This window comes from Physella acuta, unplaced genomic scaffold, assembly GCF_028476545.2.
Source record: "Physella acuta isolate Inbredline_101_S28 unplaced genomic scaffold, ASM2847654v3 ptg001863l, whole genome shotgun sequence".
NCBI classification, from domain to species: Eukaryota; Metazoa; Mollusca; class Gastropoda; family Physidae; genus Physella; species Physella acuta.
In genome coordinates, this window is record NW_026733369.1 from 102,694 (window position 1) to 123,680 (window position 20,987).

General features: G+C 33.8%; 1 protein-coding gene across 2 annotated transcripts; it reads right to left on the reverse strand.

Annotated features, from left to right (window-relative positions):
• Positions 1-529: 529 nt before the first annotated feature.
• LOC131930865 (hamartin) lies at positions 530-20,925 on the reverse strand. Of its 2 annotated transcripts, none has more exons than XM_059287525.1 (25): positions 20,814-20,925; positions 19,497-19,611; positions 19,292-19,395; positions 18,726-18,878; positions 18,082-18,244; positions 16,351-16,505; positions 16,078-16,151; positions 12,592-12,761; positions 11,598-11,789; positions 11,293-11,369; positions 10,890-11,068; positions 10,018-10,111; positions 9,805-9,919; positions 9,310-9,437; positions 8,861-9,101; positions 8,062-8,283; positions 7,643-7,786; positions 6,668-6,834; positions 6,328-6,458; positions 5,973-6,069; positions 5,635-5,730; positions 5,234-5,375; positions 4,609-4,697; positions 4,178-4,246; positions 530-3,921 (listed from the first exon to the last, which is right to left on the reverse strand). In XM_059287525.1, exons 2-25 carry the CDS (start codon positions 19,600-19,602, stop codon positions 3,412-3,414), a joined length of 3,618 nt encoding a protein of 1,205 aa, XP_059143508.1. In that variant the 5' UTR covers positions 19,603-19,611; positions 20,814-20,925; the 3' UTR covers positions 530-3,411. The 2 variants fall into 2 exon arrangements, with proteins under 2 accessions (XP_059143508.1, XP_059143507.1); XM_059287524.1 differs by having other exon boundaries at positions 20,768-20,925.
• Positions 20,926-20,987: the final 62 nt, after the last annotated feature.

Sequence of the window (20,987 nt, forward strand, 5' to 3'; positions counted from 1 at the left end):
AGCAGCATACAGGCTTATTTTAAAAACCATAGATTACGTCAGTACATTGGATTATGTCAGTACATTTCCTAAACATACATATGACAAGATAACCACTTTGTACCATAGTACATTTTCTGTACATATGACACAAGTTACAAAAATATTAGTTGTCTGAACAGCCTTTTTAATGCCCAGATAATGTCCTTTTATGTGTCAAAGCCTTATTTATGGATATCTTTCGACAATAGAGGGTTAAATGGATCAAAATAGTACATTTAAAACACTGGCATTGATTACAGTGCAACAATATTGATAATTTACTAAACATATGTAAGTTGTTTGCCAAGGATATTGTACAATACAACAAATGTTGACTTGCCACAGTTGAAATCTGTTTACAAAGTCGACTAGATACTAACTAAGCAAATAAAAACTTCTGCTACAGTCTAGGTGCATTTAAACTGTGTTTAATGTACTTAGGTGAAAATATAAATAATATACATCATGCATTGTTATACCTTCACAATTATTTATTTTACAAACAAAAAAAAATCACCTTTTCTCAATTCATATTAATGAGAATAACTGAATTAATGTCAAAAGTTCTTTAGTGACAAAATTATTCAATGTTTTTGTATAATCAATAGAAATACATAGATAAAACAGTTTCAAGTACTATTATCTTCAATTAAACTAGTTAATTATTTGCTGGATTATTAAAAAATAAATCACTTTCAGATTAGTTCAAAACATGAAAATTTGTAACTGTAAGTTTAAAAAACAATTTCAACGATCCTAAAAAAATTCAGCTGAAATAATGGCGAGGCACTTACAATGAGATAATACAATCTCTTAGTTATGGGTGTAACAAGCACTATAAGAAATAAATTTAATATTAAAACTAGTATTGTTCTTTAATAAAGGGAAACATAGTGCTAACACAATTTTCACTAAAAGCCATATTCCTCAAAAACAAGATAGAAATTGCTAATCTAACACAAAAAACTCACCACTGCTAGAACATTAATGAATATCAAAGTTAATACTGTATTTGATTTAAGAACATGTGTTTTAACATGAAATACTGGATTTAATTTCGACATTTTTCAGTTAATCATATAACTGGAAAAAATACAATTAATCTGAGCATTTAAAAAGTTTTATTTTTATTCCTAGTTTTTATAACACTGAAAATATTACTTTAAGTTAATTATAAAGACAATAATGCTTTAATGTTTAGTTTATAGTAAATAAAAAAAAGCAACAAATTATGTACTTTTACTCAAAGTTTTAAAAGCTATGACTGAAAATTGAAGAGGCACAAAAACTTAAAATTGTATTTGTTCAACTCCAGTTACTGCAGTTGAAAAGTAATTTTAAAGACTCCTTATACTTATATTAACTCTCAAAAGATGTTTACATAAAAATACTTGTTTAAATTAATACAATAAAAAAAAAAAAAACTTAATGAAAGTTATATTTGTACTATTTGTAGTGATCACTTAGCAATTAGTACTGGCATTTTTGTTTCCTGTTCTCAATTGATTAACATGTATGATAATTAAACAGCAGTTTGTAAATAAAAAAACTGATTATCAATAATATTTAACTTATTTAATGTTAAGTTAAATTATGTTAAAAACGTAAATTTTAAACAATAGAAAATGGACATAGACCCACAAACTTTGTAAGTACATATCTATTTTCTTCTCCAATAATTACTACACAACCTTGATTAACTTGAGCTGCTTTAACTTAATCACAGTTTAATTTTTTCAAAGAAAACTTAAAATACTGGAAGTTTACTATTTTCTCCACCTGTGTCTCAAAGAATGTTATGCAGTTCAGACAAAGCAAGCAAAAATTATTTGAAGTTATTATGAAGAGCATCAGTTAAAAACTGGAATGTTTTAAATAGTATTCTAATAATACAAAAACAATAAGCAAATTATAACTTTGGTGTGCTTTAATTAAAAAAATCTATTATGATCTGTAGAAATATAATAAATAATTGTTAGAGAGATACATTAGCTTTACTAATGTGGTTCTTAACCTTTTTGGAGGTACAAACACCTCCACAATTTCATATGCACATTCACTGAACCCTTCTTAATAGTTCTATCGTTCATCCGAAGCACGTATTAAATAAGTCTGGTGTGTGTCTTGATATCTGCCAAACCCCTGAGACTGACGCATCGAAATCAGTTTAAGAAACACTGCTTTAGAATATTAGATCTGTCAGCGAATTCTTACTTTAGGTTTTTTATTGATAATATTTTAATTATAATTTAAAATTTTTTTTTCTAGGGTAGAATAAGATTCACATTTTTAAGATTCTAGAAATTTGTGTTTTAATAAATTTAAGTTTGTTTGACTGAAATCCTCAGCAGCAATTGACTTGCAATTGCCTAACTTATCTGACATTGTGGGTTGCTTGTTAGTGATCATGTACATATTATAAACTATGTACTATTATAAACAACAACATGCCAATTTTGACACAAGCCTCCTATCCTATTTCTACATGCCACAACCCTCCATAATATTATCTAAGACATTTTCTGCATAATGAGAGAAAAAACAAAACAAAAAACAATTCCTGGATTGACCAAATACTTACTCAGATATTTTCTCAAAAGAAATACAGTTTTCAAATAAACTGTATATATAAAAGTAAAAAAAAAACAAAAAACCATGCAAAGCGTACAGCAAGTGAAAGTACCTACAGTGAAATAAAGGCAAATAATTTTACAATATTCTTTACAATACTGTAATTAGTTGCAGGGGGAGTTAACTTATGCTCACAAACAGGAAAGATCACACACAAATTTTAAACTGCTGAGATTCTGGTTACTACAACCAATATAAGGTAGCCCTTACCAATAAATCATGGTTCTAAAGGTGGGCTAGGAAGGTAGCTTAAATCAGTAGATCACGATTCTAAAGGTTGGCTAGCCAGGTAGCCCTAACAATAGATCACGGTTCTAAAGATGGGTTAGCATTATTTAAATTGCAATTTTTACTCTAAAAAATTATTCATTCAAACATGCCTGACATCTTCCACATATACAAGTTTCAAACTAAAAGAATTCTCCATTTTGAAATTTCTTTTTTCTTGGACAATTAGAACAAGCCGCAAAATCAATTTTAAAAAATAACACTTTGACTAGACTTTCTGGTAAGTAACATCAATAAAAATTTAAAATTCGTGGACTGGAATTCATAGAATGACTAGCAAGCAAAACAAAATCTGTGATTTAAGTGTAAGCATGTTTTATCCACCACAGCTTTTCATTATTTTCAATAATTTATGTTTCAAAATCACAGAAGTAAAAAAAAAACTTGCTTTTTTTCCCCAACTAATAATCATAAAATGGTTTATGAATTTTTTAAAAAGAAAAATTCTTCACATCGTAAACGGAAGAATCTTTATTCCTTTGGCCAACATCCACTGTCTTTCGTTGTGTGGCTTTGTTCTGAAATGGATGCAAAGCTGATATCACTGTCCCCCCTGAAGGAGGATCTGCTGGCAGCACCAGAGTCAATGTCTCTGGATGGGAAATGACCAGATATGAAAGACGGCTGGCTGCCCTGCATGGGCGGGTCGTCAACAAAAGTTGAACTGCAGATGGAGACTGTGTTACTTGCAACAACCACACTTGCTGTTTCCTTACTGATATCCAAGCTGGCAATCTGAGTGTCCTGTTTGGCATCTGGTTGCACAGTTTTATCTGGCTCCACCTGGGACTGGGTTACTGCTGGGCTTTGTTTAGAAACTTCCAGTGTTTTGCCACTGTTGGCGCTACTCTTGAGTTGAGCAGCACGAGCCTCCATCATTTTTTTGTGAGCTGCCTGGTCCAACTGACAGGTGAGCTCCATAACCTTGACCTCCAATTGCTGAATGATGTGGACCATACTTTTGCAGTGTTCCTCAGCAGCCTAGAAATAAATAGAAAACTTGCTACTGAATTATAACTAAAATATTGAGGTTCATATTGTATAAAGCAAAATTTATTATTTGTCAATGGTTTTTGGTGATCAGAAAAATGTGCTAAAAGTTATTGTTTTAATATAGTTGATTTGTATTTGTGTATTTTTCTGTTTGTGAAGATTCAGTTTTCACTTGCGCATTGTTCTGGGAACCAGTTTCTCAACTGGCTAATTATAAATCTTTATTCTGTTAGGCATACAATACCTGAAGTTGCTCAGTATGTGAGCTTTTAGAAACTTCAAAGTTCCTCTTGCTGTCATTTATTGCTATGTCCTGATGAATAATAAATAATCATACTTATGAAAAATAAAAACATTAATACTAATACATTCATTCCAATCACTTCATTTTTCATCTCTGTAACAAGTCATAAATTAGAATTTATTACAAAAAAGCTATTTTAAGGGAATTAAAGTTAGCTGACATTAGTATAATTTGATCCTGTAAGAATACAAACAGTCAACACTACAATCAGTAAAAATACAATTTTTGCTTCAAGATACTAGAAATATCTCCACACAACATTCATACAATGGTACCTTAAGCCAAGAAAAATAAATTTTAAAATCAAGCCTCAAGAAAAATGAACTAAAAAAACATTTCCATCACTAATGAAAGTTTATTGTAATGCCTACTTTTGTCTTCAGGTGTTCTTCCAACTCAAAAGCTCTTGTCTGATAGGCATCAAGCAATAGGGTTTTCTTCTTGTTTTCTTTTGTCAGATCTAAACTCAACAAACAAGATAAATAAATAAAACTAACCCGGGTTTAATACAAGATTTTGTGAAATCAAGAGTGTCGTACTTTATTTTAAAAAATGATACTTCTTTTTTTTCTGAAACACTGTCATATCAAAAATATTATAGCTGATAAGGCAGTGTGCGAGAAGAAAACTAATCTTGACTCCGTTTTACACTCTAACAATGATATCTGTGTTCAACCAAGAGAAAAACTACCAGCTACAAGTTAAGTATTGAGAAAAACAGCAAACTGTCATATTATTGCCTATATAGCAATCTTGGCCATAAATAATTTTTTTACTCTGTTTTAAACTCTAACAATGATACAGTGTTCAACCAACAGAAAAACTACCAGCTACACATGAAATATAAAGAAAAACAGCAAACCGCATTATTATAGCCTATATAGCAATCTTGGCCATTACACAAATTTTTGACTGTTTTACTCTAACAATAATATCCGTGTTCTACAAAAAGAAAAACTATCAGCTACAAGTGAAATATAGAGAAAAACAGCTAACCGTCAATCTGCATCTTGAGGGAGTTGATCAAGTAAGACTCCTCTGTTTTGACAGATGAAGGAGTCCTGCTCTGATGGAGCTTCTCCTGGCATTTCTGATAGAGTTCTTGCAGAAGTAGAAGTTCTTTACGCAGCCTGAATACCTAGAGGGGCGTCAAAAACATGGTTCATTATCAATTAGTGGCATTAAGAACAAATATATCAAAGACAAATATGTTTAGAATCAATGGAGTTGATTTTTTCAGGAATTAAACAAAAAAAAAATTGATTTTTAAAAGTAAACATACAGATGATAAAATTCAATAAAATAATTTTTTAAAATTCATTTTAAAAAAATCAACGATTAACTAACACTAAATGGCAATTTCCGAGACATAGTATGAGAAAAATCATGATATTTACTGTTTCTTTTAGTTTTTCTGTATTGGCTAGTCTCTCACGACAAATCTCTAATTCTTTCTCATTTTCCAAGTTTTGGTGTTGAACGTTGTCTAATTTCTGATGATGAAAAATGGAAACCATAATTTAATTAACTAGGTAAAAATGTAGACAGCCATAACTTAAACTGTTGGACTTGTTTGTTTAAAAAAATGTTACAATCTACATTTTTTAATAAAATTTGACAATTTCTTTAATAGTTAAATGAAAATAAAAATAAAAAATTAAAAAATTTACAGTTAAAAAACAAATTCAATTTAACTATTCACTTTGAAAAGCCATAAAACAAAAAGAAAATTGACCTTTTGCTGCTTGTCGTAATCCTCTTTCTGTGTGAGCAGCAGGTTCTTCAGCACAACACTAGAAGCCTTCAAGTCTTTGTTTTCCTTCAGACATGTCCTGTAGGTCATCAATAAATAATGTGTTAAAATATGAACATGTTCTGTTGGTCACCATAAATAATGTGTTAAAATATGAACATGTTCTGTTGGTCATCAAAGTAGGCCACAATAAATAAAGTTTTAAAATATAAACTGTAGGTCTAACCTAAACAGGCTTGTCCTATTGGTCATCAACATAAGCCACAATAATTAACATTTTAATATATGACTTCTTGTTGTAGCCTAAGACAAATGCTTAAAAGTTGTTTTGGTTTACCGAAACTGAACCAGTTTTTCATATTCGTCAGACTCCTGGCTCTGTTTGAGTTTTCTGTTCTCTTCCTGCAACAGCTTGACGCTGATGTTCAGCTGCTGAATGGTTTGCTCGTGCATACGAACCTGGTCCAGCTGTAGAAGTCATTAAAATACCTCTCAATTGTAACAATTTTTCCCCACAAAATTCTTTCACAATACAAATACAATCACAACCAGAACAAAGACTACTCTCACTTGATAACCCAAAGCATTAATCCCATCATTCTGAATCACAAACAATTCCCTACCATTCAGTTATTGTAACTAATGTGAACAATTTCTAAACAATGTTATTTTCTTACCAAAGTTTTTTGCTGCTCTTCTAACATTATCATGTTAGTTATCCTACGCAGCAGACGGCGGTTTCGTTTGGCGTGATTGGTTCGCTTGTGGCGCTCGTACATGAGCTGGTTGTGCAGAAGTAGGACCTGACCTCTGACAATGTTGACCTCATCAACAGGAGGGATGCCTGTAAGAGAGAAGAGTTGTGTCCCTTACTACATGATGGTTAACCCCCTTGATTGCAGTGTGTAGTTTGTGAAATGACAGATGATCACATGGAGAGTGACAGTTGACATGTGCTAAGAAGATGGATAGTGTGTGACCAGAGGCATTTAAGGTGGTAATGTAGAGCTGGCAGTGTGATCAGTATCCAGCACATGATGGACTGAGGTCTATTCACAATTGTTATTGTCTTGTTTCTCTTTTGCATTGAACCTATATGAATATATTAGGCCTACCTAATTTGTTTTACTTTTAGTCTGTTAATCTAGTGATAAGTAGATGTTAAAAAAATATGCTGTATGTTGCTGATAGTTACTGTAGTTGTGTTAAACAGTTAGTTATCACAGCCACAGTGTACATAGTGTAAAGAAATTTTCCATAGACCAATTCTGGAGAACCCAATAATAATCAAGTAGGTAGATTTTGGAAGAGGAGGCGCAAGCCATCTTACAACATTTTTAGCCCTCATAAAGGGTTGTAAAGTCAAATAGAGGTAAAAACAAAAAGTGTTGTTTTTTAATTTACTGTACATATTTTTTTTTTAATACTTGAAAATGTTTTCGGTCAAAGAGTCAAATATTATTTATATAACAGATTTTACTTTGCCTGATTTGGATCAGAATAATTTGCTCTTTCAGTCAAGAAAAGTAAAAATTAATAACCCATATTTAAAAATAAAGTACATCATTTCATTAAAAATGACCAGGATAACATTTTTTTTTACTTGATTTGTAATGAATCAAGCATCAAGAAAACAAAAACAAGAAACTAACCCCCAAAATGTGTCCAGTTAGTGGAGTCCTTGCATGTCAAGGGCAGCCTAACCAGCTCCTTGGCATAGATCTCAGAGCCCAGCTTGATGTGCCTGTCCAGAAGCTCTGACTGGGACATTGTGCTGAACAGGGCCACTTCATTGCCTGGTAGTGTGGGGAGTAACAGGTCATCTTCACAGTTATTGGAACGGTCATTTACACTAACTTAATTTTTTGGGGTTTTAATTAACTCTATACATTTTAAGTATACTCTAATGCTTAAATACAAACCAAAGGTTAAAGTTTACGCTAGTTACACTATTAAAAGCAGATTACCATTGATTGAAAACTGAAACACCTCAAACTAAAGTTTATCAGCTATTGTTTATTAAAAAGAGAGTGTCTAGTTTTAACACTATTACAAAAATCTGGCCACTCACCTTTGACAGTAGTTAAAGTTGTGCCAGCATGTTGTGCCTGGTTGGACGTCACAAGCAGCTGCTGATGGCAGTTGCTGCAGATGGCTAATTTGGATGGGGCAAAAATGTACTGGAATACTGGGTTGACGAGAGCAGGCAATGGCGGCACCTCCACCGATGACTCATGGGCCAGCTGGTGGGCCTTGCATGTCTTACACGTCTCAATGTGATGATTGGCACAATCTGAAAATAAAAGGTTTCTATTCATAGGAATTTTGCAATATTACAATATTTACTTTTTTGGTCAACAGAATTCTGAAATATTCTATTACCTTTAACTAACCAGCACTAAAATTTTTGTCATTTTCATTTTTAAAAAAAGAAATAAAAAACTCATTTAAAACCCAAATTGAAAATATTTTTGAATCAATATTCCAGCCTGTGTATTATTAGGTTAACTTAAATAAAACAAGTGCTACATTTAGAATTTCAAAAACGAACTAGACAAAAATTCATATGATGGCTATCAATCGGTGCCCGGAAAGAAGAGCTTCAGGTAAAAGCAAAACAGAAAATTGTGCACAAAAGCACAAAATTGGGAAGTTTTATTTTAAATCTATAACTCATATGTTAGTAAAGAATGACCACAAGGAAAATGTAGTATAATAAACCAAATTTTCCATTAAATATGACAAAATTAAACTGGATTAAACATAATGAGTTTGAACTTATGCTTTTTCTATTTGCCAGATTTTCAGTTTCGCTTTATACCTTTGTGCGTTTTTTTTTTGGGAACCATATCAATATTATAAAAATTTACTAGAGCAAGTTTCATCTGACGGCTGTTGTCCAGCATTGTTTACATCCCCTTGTTTCCTGCCTCTTGTAGATGGCACCTTCTCTGATGTCACCTGCCTGTCACGGCGCTTGAATGGCGGGCATGATCTAGGGCGTCTGGTGTTTTGGTGGCGGGAACCATGGGTCAGTGAAGCCGTGTCATAGTCAGATGAAGAGTTGGAGGTCAAACTGTTGAACCGAATTCTGTTCACTTTTTTCATAAACTGTTAAAAAAACATATATTACCTAGTGTGAATAAGCAGCAATAACTAAAAAAAAAATAATTAAAAAAATACACTTAATAATTCCTTAAATCAATTTAAACTTTAATCTTTGGGTTATTCTTTAAAAAGCTAAGATAAAGGTTTAGTGATACTGAAATACCCCCAATCTGATTCAGTACAGTTTCAGCAGTAAAAAAACTAAGATCACCTGTCTAACTGATTCAGCAGTCATATCTGGCTGTGAGATTAAAGTGGTTATAGAAGATGTTGGACTGTTTCTCTCATCAAACTTGTCTTCTCTTTCATTGATCTCCTCCACCTCTTGATCCAAGGTATCTGAAAACATGAGTAAGGTTAACATAAGTGTGTGCTGCAGTATGGAAGAAAACTTTTGACCCACGCTGACTCAGGTGTGAGAAGTGTGTTATGAGGTGACAGATTGCCAGGACAGCATTGTCTGGCTCAAGTAGAGGATCCTAGTCAGCCTAGTCATGACCGTATACCCACTCAGTGTTTACAAAAAAGAAAATACATTCAACAGAAGTCTTAGAGTGATATAACAGCCTTCAGACTAGAGCCAATATTGTAGGTCTTATACTCCCATGGAAGATTTAGGAAGAAATATATTTGCTTTTTAATACAAACTATGCTAGTAGTATAAAACTAGTCTAATATAAACATTGAGAAAAAAGAGTTACACTACCTATCTCTGGAGTTGAGATGTTACTGATCACATGATTTAAAGCATCCACTGATACACACTCTCTTTTTTCTTCCTGCTGGGCTGTCTCCTCAGGCACGCTACTAACTGTCTTCAGCTGTGTATGTAAGTAAATAAAACAATATCAGCTACTGTGGACTCCTGGCCACTTTTCACTCACTTTTCTCTCCTTAAAGTTTAAATCTGCTCTATTACCTCATCCTTTTCAGCCAAAGGTTGAATGAACTGAATACTTCTAATAGCTGTACTAGGTGAACTTTGAGGGGCAGAAAATGCACTGATTTTAGAGCTAAAATAAAAAAATAAGAATGTTAATGTATAAGTTTGAATAAAAATTTCAGGTCTACCTACTCCAGTGTACAGGGTTGTCCATTCAGTTTAGACAGTGCCAAATTTAAAACAATGGGACGGTGTGGTCAGATGGTAGAGCACACCCAGCTCTGATGGGTACCTGACTCAAATTAGTTAAAGTAATCGTAGCAGGGAATATTACTCAACACACTATGTCAAAGGACAGCCTGGTCTAAACGGTAGAGCGCTAGGCTGCTAACCTGAAAGTCTCGAGTTTGAATCCGGTCCAAGTCAGTAGAATGTCCCTGAGTCCACCCAGCTCTGATGGGTACCTAACTCATGTTAGGGAAAGTAGAGGTTGCTGGGTAAAGTACTGACCACATCTTCCCTTCATATGCCAAGGTCAAGAAATCTATGAACTCTACATCCTGTGCTCAATGGTTTGCTAGGTCTAAAGAGGATTCTTTATGTTTTTCTTTTACTATGTCAAGGTCACAGAAACAGGTGAACTCTATGTCATGGGCCACCAGATTTTAAAGGGTAACTTTCTCTTTACCATTGAATATAAAACAGTAAAAATAGTTTCTGTTGTCCAAAGAAACCTTTGAGATGTTGAGGTTGTTTACAGATGCTCCCTACTTCATAAGGACCAGTGTTACAAAAATGTACTTTTGTTTCTTTACTTGCCATGGTGGTTATTTAAAATAAAAATTATATTGAACTTGGGCAAGCTGCACCACGATAAGCCCTGAAGATTAACAAAGAGAGATAGAGACCTGATTGGGGATGGGTCGTTGTTTGCGATGGTAGGCGTGGCTGGGGAGTACACGCTGTAGGACCCTGGTGTCACTGGGGTGGAGTGGGGCACGGTGGTCGACACCCTAGGGGCAACAACTGTTGGCCTCCTGCTGTCATATGATGGCTGGAAGAGTCCTTTAGTACCACTAGACGGCGTCTAGAAATACAAGAAATATTCCAATCAGAAGAGTTCATCAGAAAAAAGTTAATTTAATTTACATGCAACTATTCACTAAAAATAACATTAGGAATTTTAAACAGAAAACTACTAATTAGGTTAAGTTTTCTGAAACTCGTAGAAGAAAGCTAATTATTTTAACATTGTTTGCTGAGAACTAATATTATTGTACGGGATATATTGAAGTGAAAATTAACGTTTACTTTTTCACCATCATCAATTTGACAAGGCGTCTGCAGCCTAGGGGTAGGGGTCAGGTCAGGGGTTTCTGTCTGACCAGCTGAAATTCAACAACAGGTCAATATTATCTAGTTTATAGAGTTTGTTTTATTTCGTTGCCAAACATCAAAAAGTTGACTAAACAACCATATGTTACTTTACTGAGTATCATTAAGTTGTCAAACATAAAAAAGTTGACCAGATGTTACTTTTCTGCATTTCATTAAGTTCCTAAACATGAAAAAGTTGACTAAATAACCAAAAGTGACTTGACAAATTGAAAACCCACCAGTGGGAGTGGTTGTCTCTACCAGACACGCCGCTGGTGTTGTACGTTGAGAAGATGGTGGTGTAGACAAGCCAATCAGCACAGAGGGGCTCTCACCAACTGCGCTGGCATCCAGTGGCATGCGCAGGGAACTTATGGACACAAAGTCTTTGATTTTTTTGTTCTGGGGAACACTGAGAGGCTCAGTGGCTGCTGTAATAAATAAATAGGACTGGTAAGCAATAGGACAGGTAAGTAATAGGACTGGTAGGAATAGGACAGGTAGGAATAGGACTGGTAAGGAATAGGACTTGTAGAATTAAGACTGGGAGCAATAGGACATGTAGCAATAGGACTGGTAAGTAATAGGACTGGTAGGAATAGGACAGGTAGGAATAGGACTGGTAAGGAATAGGACTGGTAAGGAATAGGACTCGTAGAATTAAGACTGGGAGCAATAGGACATGTAGCAATAGGACTGGTAAGCAATAGGACTATTAGCAATAGGACAAGTAACAATAGGACTAGTAGGACAGTTAGCAATAGGACAGGTAGAAATAAGACAGGTAGCAATAGGACTGTTAGAAATAAGACTTTTAGCCATAAGACTAGTTGCAAAGGGGACAGGTAGGGCTGGTAGGAATAAGACTGGCAGTAATATGGTGCCTAGATCTGACAGAACTCACTACAAATAATAATCATTAAAAAAGTTTTAAAAAACCCACGTTTTTTGATTGAACTAAAAAGTAGAAAATAAATGTTATACATCACAATAATGCAAGCGATCACTCTACTATAAGCGATGAAAAACGTGGGGCGCCGAAGTAAAAGTTATATTACTATTGATTAGATAATACTATTGACTTTTATTAGGGAGCTTGTAGAGAGTCAACAGTATTAAAAACTGTAAGAAAATCACGGCGCCCCACGTTTTTGCAAGTTAAAGAAAACGTGGGAAAATAAAACAAGATGGAGGACAAATGGAACTCATGGTGCCTAGCTCTGACAGGCTCACCTTTATTCTTCTCTAAGCGCAGGATGTTCTGGGTGTAGTAGCGGTACTTGTCTACAGACTGGATGCTGTGAAAGACTGGGCAGTGAGTGTCCTCCCATGACCCCTCTATCAGGTCCAGGGACAGCTTGGAACAAGACACAACAATGTCTTGCGTCTCTTGATTCTTCCATCTGCACATAGACAGCAGTTTTTTTACGGCATAAAAAAGTATTCACCAAACTTATTGAAGTATATTAACATTACTTAAATGTTTTTTCTTTCTTTCCAGCTTTTACTTAGAAGTAGATTCAAGCATTTTTCTAACACATTGCCTGTTAACCCAGTAGTTTTTACTTGCTCTTCAGGTGTATATTACTACCCAGTATCAATCTAGTGTTGTTGGATCTACAATTATTGGGTATTGTGTTGGATCTACTATTGTTGGATCTTGTGTTGTTGGATTTAGTGTTGTTGAATCAAATGTTGTTAGATCTAGTGTTGTTGGATCTACAATTATTGGGTATTGTGTTGGATCTACTATTGTTGGATCTTGTGTTGTTGGATTTAGTGTTGTTGAATCAAATGTTGTTAGATCTAGTGTTGTTGGGTCTACAATTATTGGGTATTGTGTTGGATCTACTATTGTTGGATCTACTATTGTTGGATCTTGTGTTGTTGGATTTAGTGTTGTTGAATCAAATGTTGTTAGATCTAGTGTTGTTGGATCTACAATTAGGTAGTCCAAACTGAAATTAACTATTGATTGCAGACTTCTGGAGTGAATATGTCATGAAAGAACTTTTAATTGTAAGCTCTATGCCACAAATTTTATAAAAATATCTCAATAAATAAAAAAGTTATGCGATTTTTAAAAAAGTAAAATTTGGTAAAAAACTGATTTTCAAAAAGAGCCATTTTTGAGAACCCATATTTTCTAAACTAGATAACATAGAAGTGTAGAAATTGGTAAAGTTACTGCAAAGTTTGTAATATATATGCCCAATTTTTTTCAGTCATCTAAAATGAGTCTTTCTAAGGTAAAAAAATAATTGAAAATGACAAAAATGCGTTTTGGTCACTTTTATTTTCAAAAAAAAAAAAAATTCTAATTTTTTTTTTTTTTTTTTTTGCTTTGGACATAGAATAACTCTAAAACTATTGTGTTGGTAACATTAACAGGAAGAATGTGTTCATTATTTTCAAAAATCACATGAGTTAAAATATTATTTTCAAAAAATGCCACAGTTATATAGTGCAGGAGAAACAGAATCAAAATTTAGTGGAGTAATGTAATGTAATCTAATAAAGACGTGATGCCTACAAGTGATGTAGCAGTTGATGCTACATTCAAACCTATCGGGTTGATAACTGCTTTGGGGGAACAGTTTTTAAAACCACAACTCCACATCTTTGTATGTCTTGTTTCCCTCAACCTTGATCTTGTGGAGCATCAAGAGTCAGTGATATGTTTTGGGAACTGTAGGGGGGGGGGGGCTTGGCCTCCTTCCCTTCCCTTGTAAGGAAAGTTCTGGATAAGCCACCATAAATGTCTCCAGCTATGGAATAAATAATTTATTTAGTGATTAATAAAATATAATTAAACTTACTACTAGCCTATTGTGTAGGCCTACTATTTGTCCTATGACTGTAGCTGGAAACATGAAAAAGCCTGAAAACACCTTTTTGTTAAAAGTAATTTATACTTGATAGTATATTTTTAATATTAATTATATTGAATGAAATATTCGTTGCTTGTGCCACAATGGTTGAGATATCCAATGACGAAGGTGCCATACTGTGGTTCTCAACATCCTATAGGACAACTTAACTGTCCTTCATTGTTACTATATGCATATAAAATAAATAAATAATGAGAAATACTACTAGTACTGCTTACACTTACACTTACAACTAATATAACATTTAAAACTAAGTCACAACATGTACAATCTTAATAAATTGCACCACCATCTAAAAATTGATCTGGTACATTTTATTAAGGAGACTGGCGCAGACCATTTCACATTATTCAGCAGGGGAATCAGAATCAGAGTGCACAACAGAAAATAAAAAAAATAATCACATTAGTCCTTAAAATTTAGTGTCTTTTGTTTTAAATAAATTGATAAAAATGTATAGTTATTATAATTATAAATTTCTTTTGTGTTTCATTAATATTTTATAAGTATTTAACCTTCGTTCCCTGTAAATAATTGAGTTCGTCCACATAGTAACCAGGATAGTCTGGTGGCCATTTTGAATTTGTCGATTCATAATTTTGACGTGATAGTCCAGATAAACTGTAGTAATACGACCCTATCATTGATCCCAGTCGATAGATTTTAAAGAATTAGTAAACACTAGCATCTAATAGTTAAGTGCATCCATATTTCAAGTCCCTAGAATGTCCTGAATTAAATAGCTTCACGTCTAAACACACCCTGTGTACAAGCGTAGTTCACACGCCAAAACCGTGGACTAGTATCGTTCAAATTTACATTAATAACGTGTACTAATTAAACCAAACTGACATTCAAACTTAAAATTCATTTATTAAAATGGAAATGAAACTTTAAAAATGATACTTACAACTTGTTTGAAGGCTCTAGCAAGGGTAAAATCCGTTTAGCATCATCGGTCGTCAAGCTTTAAAACCTTTCGGCGAGCAACTCACCCCGGGCTAAAAGTTGACTCGAGGGTTACATGCTTATTGAGGGCACGTAAATCAGAAATACTTGAATTTACAACACAAAGTAGTTATAAAAGTGAGCTTTACATCGGTGTAAAAATTGAAACAGAATTAGTTTGTTTTCGTGTATATATTGGCATTTAAATTTTAAAAACTGATTTTTTTAAATGAAATAAGCAAGTTATTTTTTCAATTTATACATTAAACGATAGACTAGAATTCGCTCTTTAAAAGCACATTAAGATTATGCTTCTACGATGCTTCGTCGCGAAGCCGCAACCAAATGAAACAGTGTGGGGTCGATCGGTACGCGCAAAACGGTGAAATTTGTTGACGTAACTGATACTTTTTAAACAAATATAAAACACATTCAAACATGTGTTACAGATATAAAGATACCAGATTACGACAGATAAAGACTTAAACTTTATTGACATATAATTTTTATTCTTATAGGACAACTAGAAGTAGTGAAATTTTTTTTTGAAAACCGCAAAAACTGACCATAAAACGCACTTTTTCGCCAGTTTGGACTACCTACTACAATTATTGGGTATTGTGTTGGATCTAGTGTTGTTGGCTCTACTATTGTTGAATCAAATGTTGTTAGATCTAGTGTTGTTGGATATACAATTATTAGATCTTGTGTTGTTGGATTTAGTGTTGTTGAATCAAATGTTGTTAGATCTAGTGTTGTTGGATCTACAACTATTGGGTATTGTGTTGGATCTAGTGTTGTTGGCTCTACTATTGTTGGATATTGTATTGGATCTACTATTGTTGGATCTTGTGTTGGTACTTGAAACTAGTGAACCCACCTGCTGGAAGATGTTTCTGATTCTTTTTGACCAATAACAAGTTGCGGATGGAGACGGACTCTCTCTAACATAGGCTAGGGAAAGACAATGTCAAATAGATAACATCATACATCTACAAATATAACACCAATCAGAAATCCAAACATTATATGTTTTTGCAACACTTTGGATTTTGAAATGTTGTTGGTTTCTTTTTAAAGTCAGATAAATAATATATTCTATTAACTGGTTAGAAAAATAAAAATAAAAGGACAGAAAACAAAAGAGGCTTACCACAATCACCTCTTCATAAACATGAATATTTTCTTTCTGACTGTAAAACTTATTCAAGTAAGCAATAAAAGTGCAGGGGTACATGCCATACAGGCGGTTAAATAAACTGTACAAGGCAACTTGAATGTGCAGAAAATACACTTCATCAATGGATGCTGAAACATACACATTGTTGACTGTGATGATTAGGAAAACAATAGGCAAATAATTATGTACAAGTTGATCCTGAATTAGTTCAAAAGGTCAGTCAGTATACAACCCATTTGGTGAAAGGTCCATTGATGATAAAATTGTGGTCTGATCTATTAACAATAACAGTTATAAGGTGGACATCCTGCTAACTATAAATTTCGTGTTCAATAATTTTTTTAACCAACAATATTATGGTCCATCTGGTTTACAAAAAATCTAGATTAGTTTATCAAATATGCCAACTTAAGTAAACGTATCAAGCAACATGGTTTCACAAAAATTATTCATGGTAGGAATTTCAAAACACACAGCAGCTTGACAGGATGTGTTGAGCTACTCTTAGATGATTTCATTAAAATAACCCAGGTTGCAACACATAATATTGCAAGGTGTCAAAAAATGTATAGAGAAACTCACCAGGTTTTTTAACGCATAATATTGCATGGCGTCCAAAAATTTATAGAGAAACGTACCAATTTTTTTAACACATTATATTGCAAGGCGTCTAAAAATTAATAGAGAAACTCACCAGGTTTTTTAACACATAATATTGCAAGGCGTCCAAATATGAAAAAAGAAACTCACCAGGTTTTTTTTAACACATAATATTGCAAGGCGTCCAAAAATCAAAAGAGAAACTCACCAGGTTTTTTAACACATAATATTGCAAGGCGTCCAAAAATTAATAGAGAAACTTACCGGGTTTTTTAACACATAATATTGCAAGGCGTCCAAAAATGAAAAGAGAAACTAACCAGGTTTTTTAACACATAATATTGCAAGGCATCCAAAAATTAATAGAGAAACTTACCGGGTTTTTAAACACATAATATTGCAAGGCGTCCAAAAATTAATAGAGAAACGTATCAATTTTTTTAACACATAATATTGCAAGGCGTCCAAAAATTAATAGAGAAACTCACCGGGTTTTTTAACACATAATATTGCAAGGCGTCCAAAAATGAAAAGAGAAACTCACCAGGTTTTTTAACACATAATATTGCAAGGCGTCCAAAAATGAAAAGAGAAACTCACCAGGTTTTTTAACACATAATATTGCAAGGCGTCCAAAAATTAATAGAGAAACTCACCGGGTTTTTTAACACATAATATTGCAAGGCGTCCAAAAATTAATAGAGAAACTCACCAGGTTTTTTTAACACATAATATTGCAAGGCGTCCAAAAATGAAAAGAGAAACTCACCAGGTTTTTTAACACATAATATTGCAAGGCATCCAAAAATGAAAAGAGAAACTCACCAGGTTTTTTAACACATAATATTGCAAGGCGTCCAAAAATGAAAAGAGAAACTCACCAGGTTTTTTAACACATAATATTGCAAGGCATCCAAAAATGAAAAGAGAAACTCACCAGGTTTTTTAACACATAATATTGCAAGGCATCCAAAAATGAAAAGAGAAACTCACCAGGTTTTTTAACACATAATATTGCAAGGCGTCCAAAAATAAAAAAGAAACTCACCAGGTTTTTTAACACATAATATTGCAAGGCGTCCAAAAATTAATAGAGAAACTCACCAGGTTTTTTAACACATAATATTGCAAGGCGTCCAAAGATTTCAAAGAGCGTGGAAAGGTGTGGGCCCATGCTGACAGGAACTGATGGCAAAAGGATGATCACAATCATCAGGGAGGTCATCATGGCGGGCACCTCAAGGTCACCTTTTAACACATGCTTTTGCTGGAACAGAAGGTTAAAAATACAGTAGTTTTAGCTTAGTGACAGATTTAGCTATAATTACATAATAAAAACATTTTACAGAGAAATCAAAAAACAAAACTGTCAATAGTATAGGTGAATCGAATTTTTTCCATGATTTGGGCACATAAAGGTCAGTTCTCTACCCAGACACTTTTTACTTTTCTCTTGTGAGTCAGGTACCAATCAGAGCCAGGTGGATGCAGAGCTGTCCCATAGACTTGGCAACGAGATCTGAACCTGAGACTATCATGTAAGCAACCATACACTCTACCAATAGGTCACTTCTGAGGTAACAATACTTTTGAGTCCCCACTTCTTTTATCATTTTCTCCAACTCTTCTACATAGTTATAACTCCTCTCTCCCACAACACCGCACCCTGTTAAATCTGTCTTCCTTTATCTCATTAAGTAAAAGTTCTAAACTATCAAGCAGACAGGGGTACAGGGACCAAGACAAACCTTCAGGCCTTTAATGACTGATGCAAACAGCTGTGTCTCCATTATCAGATGGCACCACGGCAGCTCCTTGTACACAAGGAACAGAATAAGCTGCAGGGCGTGTATCCTGTTCTCTGTTGACTTAAGCCCATCTGATAACTTGTCCAGAAGAACCTGGAAGGTTAAAAAACAAGTCATGAAGTAATCCAACACTGAATTGGTTTGAGAGGCAGCAGTAATCAAACAAGAAGAGAGAAGGAATAAACAGAAGATTATATCAAGGTTTTGTGGGACAGCATGGCCAATGGTAGAGTGATAAACTGCTAGCCCAAACGTTTTGAGTTCAGATCTCAGTCTGCACTGGGGAATGCAGGATGTCCCTGAGTCCACCCACGTCTGAAAGGTACCTGTTGGGAAAAGTAAAGGTGGCCACCCAGCTCTGATGGATACCTGACTCACACTAGGAAAAGTTATTCTCATTAATTTAAGGACTATTACAGCAGCAATATAGAGCAAGAAGAAAAACTACACAGATGGTTTCAACCCAAGGTCTTTATAGATTTATTTAAAGTCAGTTCAAGACTTGCCTTAGCTTGAGCATCCCGCAGCTCTGCCAGAATTTCTTGGACATCAGAGGACTGTGTTTGATAATAATAATCCACCAGCGCAGGAATAAGCCAGGTTTCTTTGGCTAAAATTTTTGGATTGATAAAATTTAACATTAAAAATTACAAAAATCCTTAAAAAAAAGAATAGTTTTAAAATATAAAAAATAAATGAGCATTGGCTTACTGGATTTCAAATTTTCAAGTATAATTTCTTTGATGTCTGTTATGGTATCAGCTGATTCCAGGAACTGGAGCAGGTCTTCCATATGAAGAGATCCTCCACTTGCCATGTTGTATGTCTAGGAAAGGAAGGAAATTATTTGCATCCATTCAGTAGTGTAATATATTAACTTTACTCAGACATTTTTTCTTTGGTTTAATTTACTCTAACCATTTTCTTCCCAAAGTCTTTAATTCTTAAGATTTAAAGAATTTTAAATTATAGAAACAAAATTCTGCTATGATTTATATTCAATGAATAGCAGCACTTTAACTTCCAAAGATCTTAGCTCCATGTTTAAAGTCCATTTTTTTCTGTCAGATGACCACTACACTAAAACTAACTCAAAGCTACAATAACCAGTACACTCCATATTACACTTGATGTCTAAAATGTATTTAAAACCAGTACTTATGAAGTTGAAAGCTTTTAAAAATGTCTGCACACTTAAAGATAGCTTTAATCAATATTCTAATGGGGTAGGGGTAGTACGAAAACCTGTTACATACTACAGAGTCTATACTAGTATACACTAGCTGGATTATAGATGTTGAAGTATTGCTCTAGCCAGTCTAGCTGGTGTAGCTAGAGTCAGCTAGACATCAAGAGTCACTAGATCTAGGACTAGTACTGATAGTTCTCTAGACTCTAGAAGTCTAGACAGAGTAGTCAAGAATGACACTTGCTGGGGTCTAGATTCTCCCTCTACTCTAACTGCTAACTCAAGCTAGTAGTAGCTAGAGTCAAGAGTGGCATTAGCTGATTAGCTAGACCTAAATTCTAGACTGTTAACTCAGTAACTGGCACCAAGTAAGAGACTCATCGACATCAGTCACCTGGTCCTGGAAACTACTCAAACTAGCCTTGAATTCTAGATCTAGATGATGTATTGTAGATCTAGCCATTTTCTAGGAACTAAATTCTGGACCTAGACTAGATCTAGATAGAATCTATATATTATAAATTATAGGCCTATAAGATCTATTTTAAAATTATAGATCTAGATCTAGAATAAGATTGATTCTACTCTAGATCTAGATCTGTGTTCTAGAATCTAGAGTACGAGTTGGATCTAGATCTAGATTTCTTATTTTCTCTAGATCTACTAGATCTAGATCTAGATCTTGATTGTCATGAGAAAGATTGACTCTTGAGATTGTTTATTTTTTATTTTTAGTGTACTATTTTTGATCTAGATTTAAATAATTAAAAAAAAAGAAAACATAGAGATCTACATGGTTTTTTAAATATTAAACCGCTATTTGCTCTGAGACTATGAACCTTAGGTCTAACTTTTCTTTATTTCATTGCTTCAACTGAATTTGATCTTTAATATTCTTGAACGATTTAAGAAATCCACTGCAGTGACTTCGACATCTCGTCTGACCTAAGGGAGACTACTGTAATAAAAGAGAAACTGTTACTAAGAGTTATCTGTAACAAATTTGATAGTGC

What these genes read in the sequence shown, in the direction of transcription:
- LOC131930865 (XM_059287525.1), bottom strand. Translation starts at nt 19,602, where the DNA reads ATGGCAAGTGGAGGATCTCTTCATATGGAAGACCTGCTCCAGTTCCTG. An exon ending in CAGTCATTAAAGGCCTGAAG is followed by an intron (nt 18,245 to 18,725) that starts GTTTGTCTTGGT and finishes CTTCTGTTCCAG; the next exon opens with CAAAAGCATGTGTTAAAAGG. An exon ending in AAGAGCAGCAAAAAACTTTG is followed by an intron (nt 6,459 to 6,667) that starts GTAAGAAAATAA and finishes TGACTTCTACAG; the next exon opens with CTGGACCAGGTTCGTATGCA.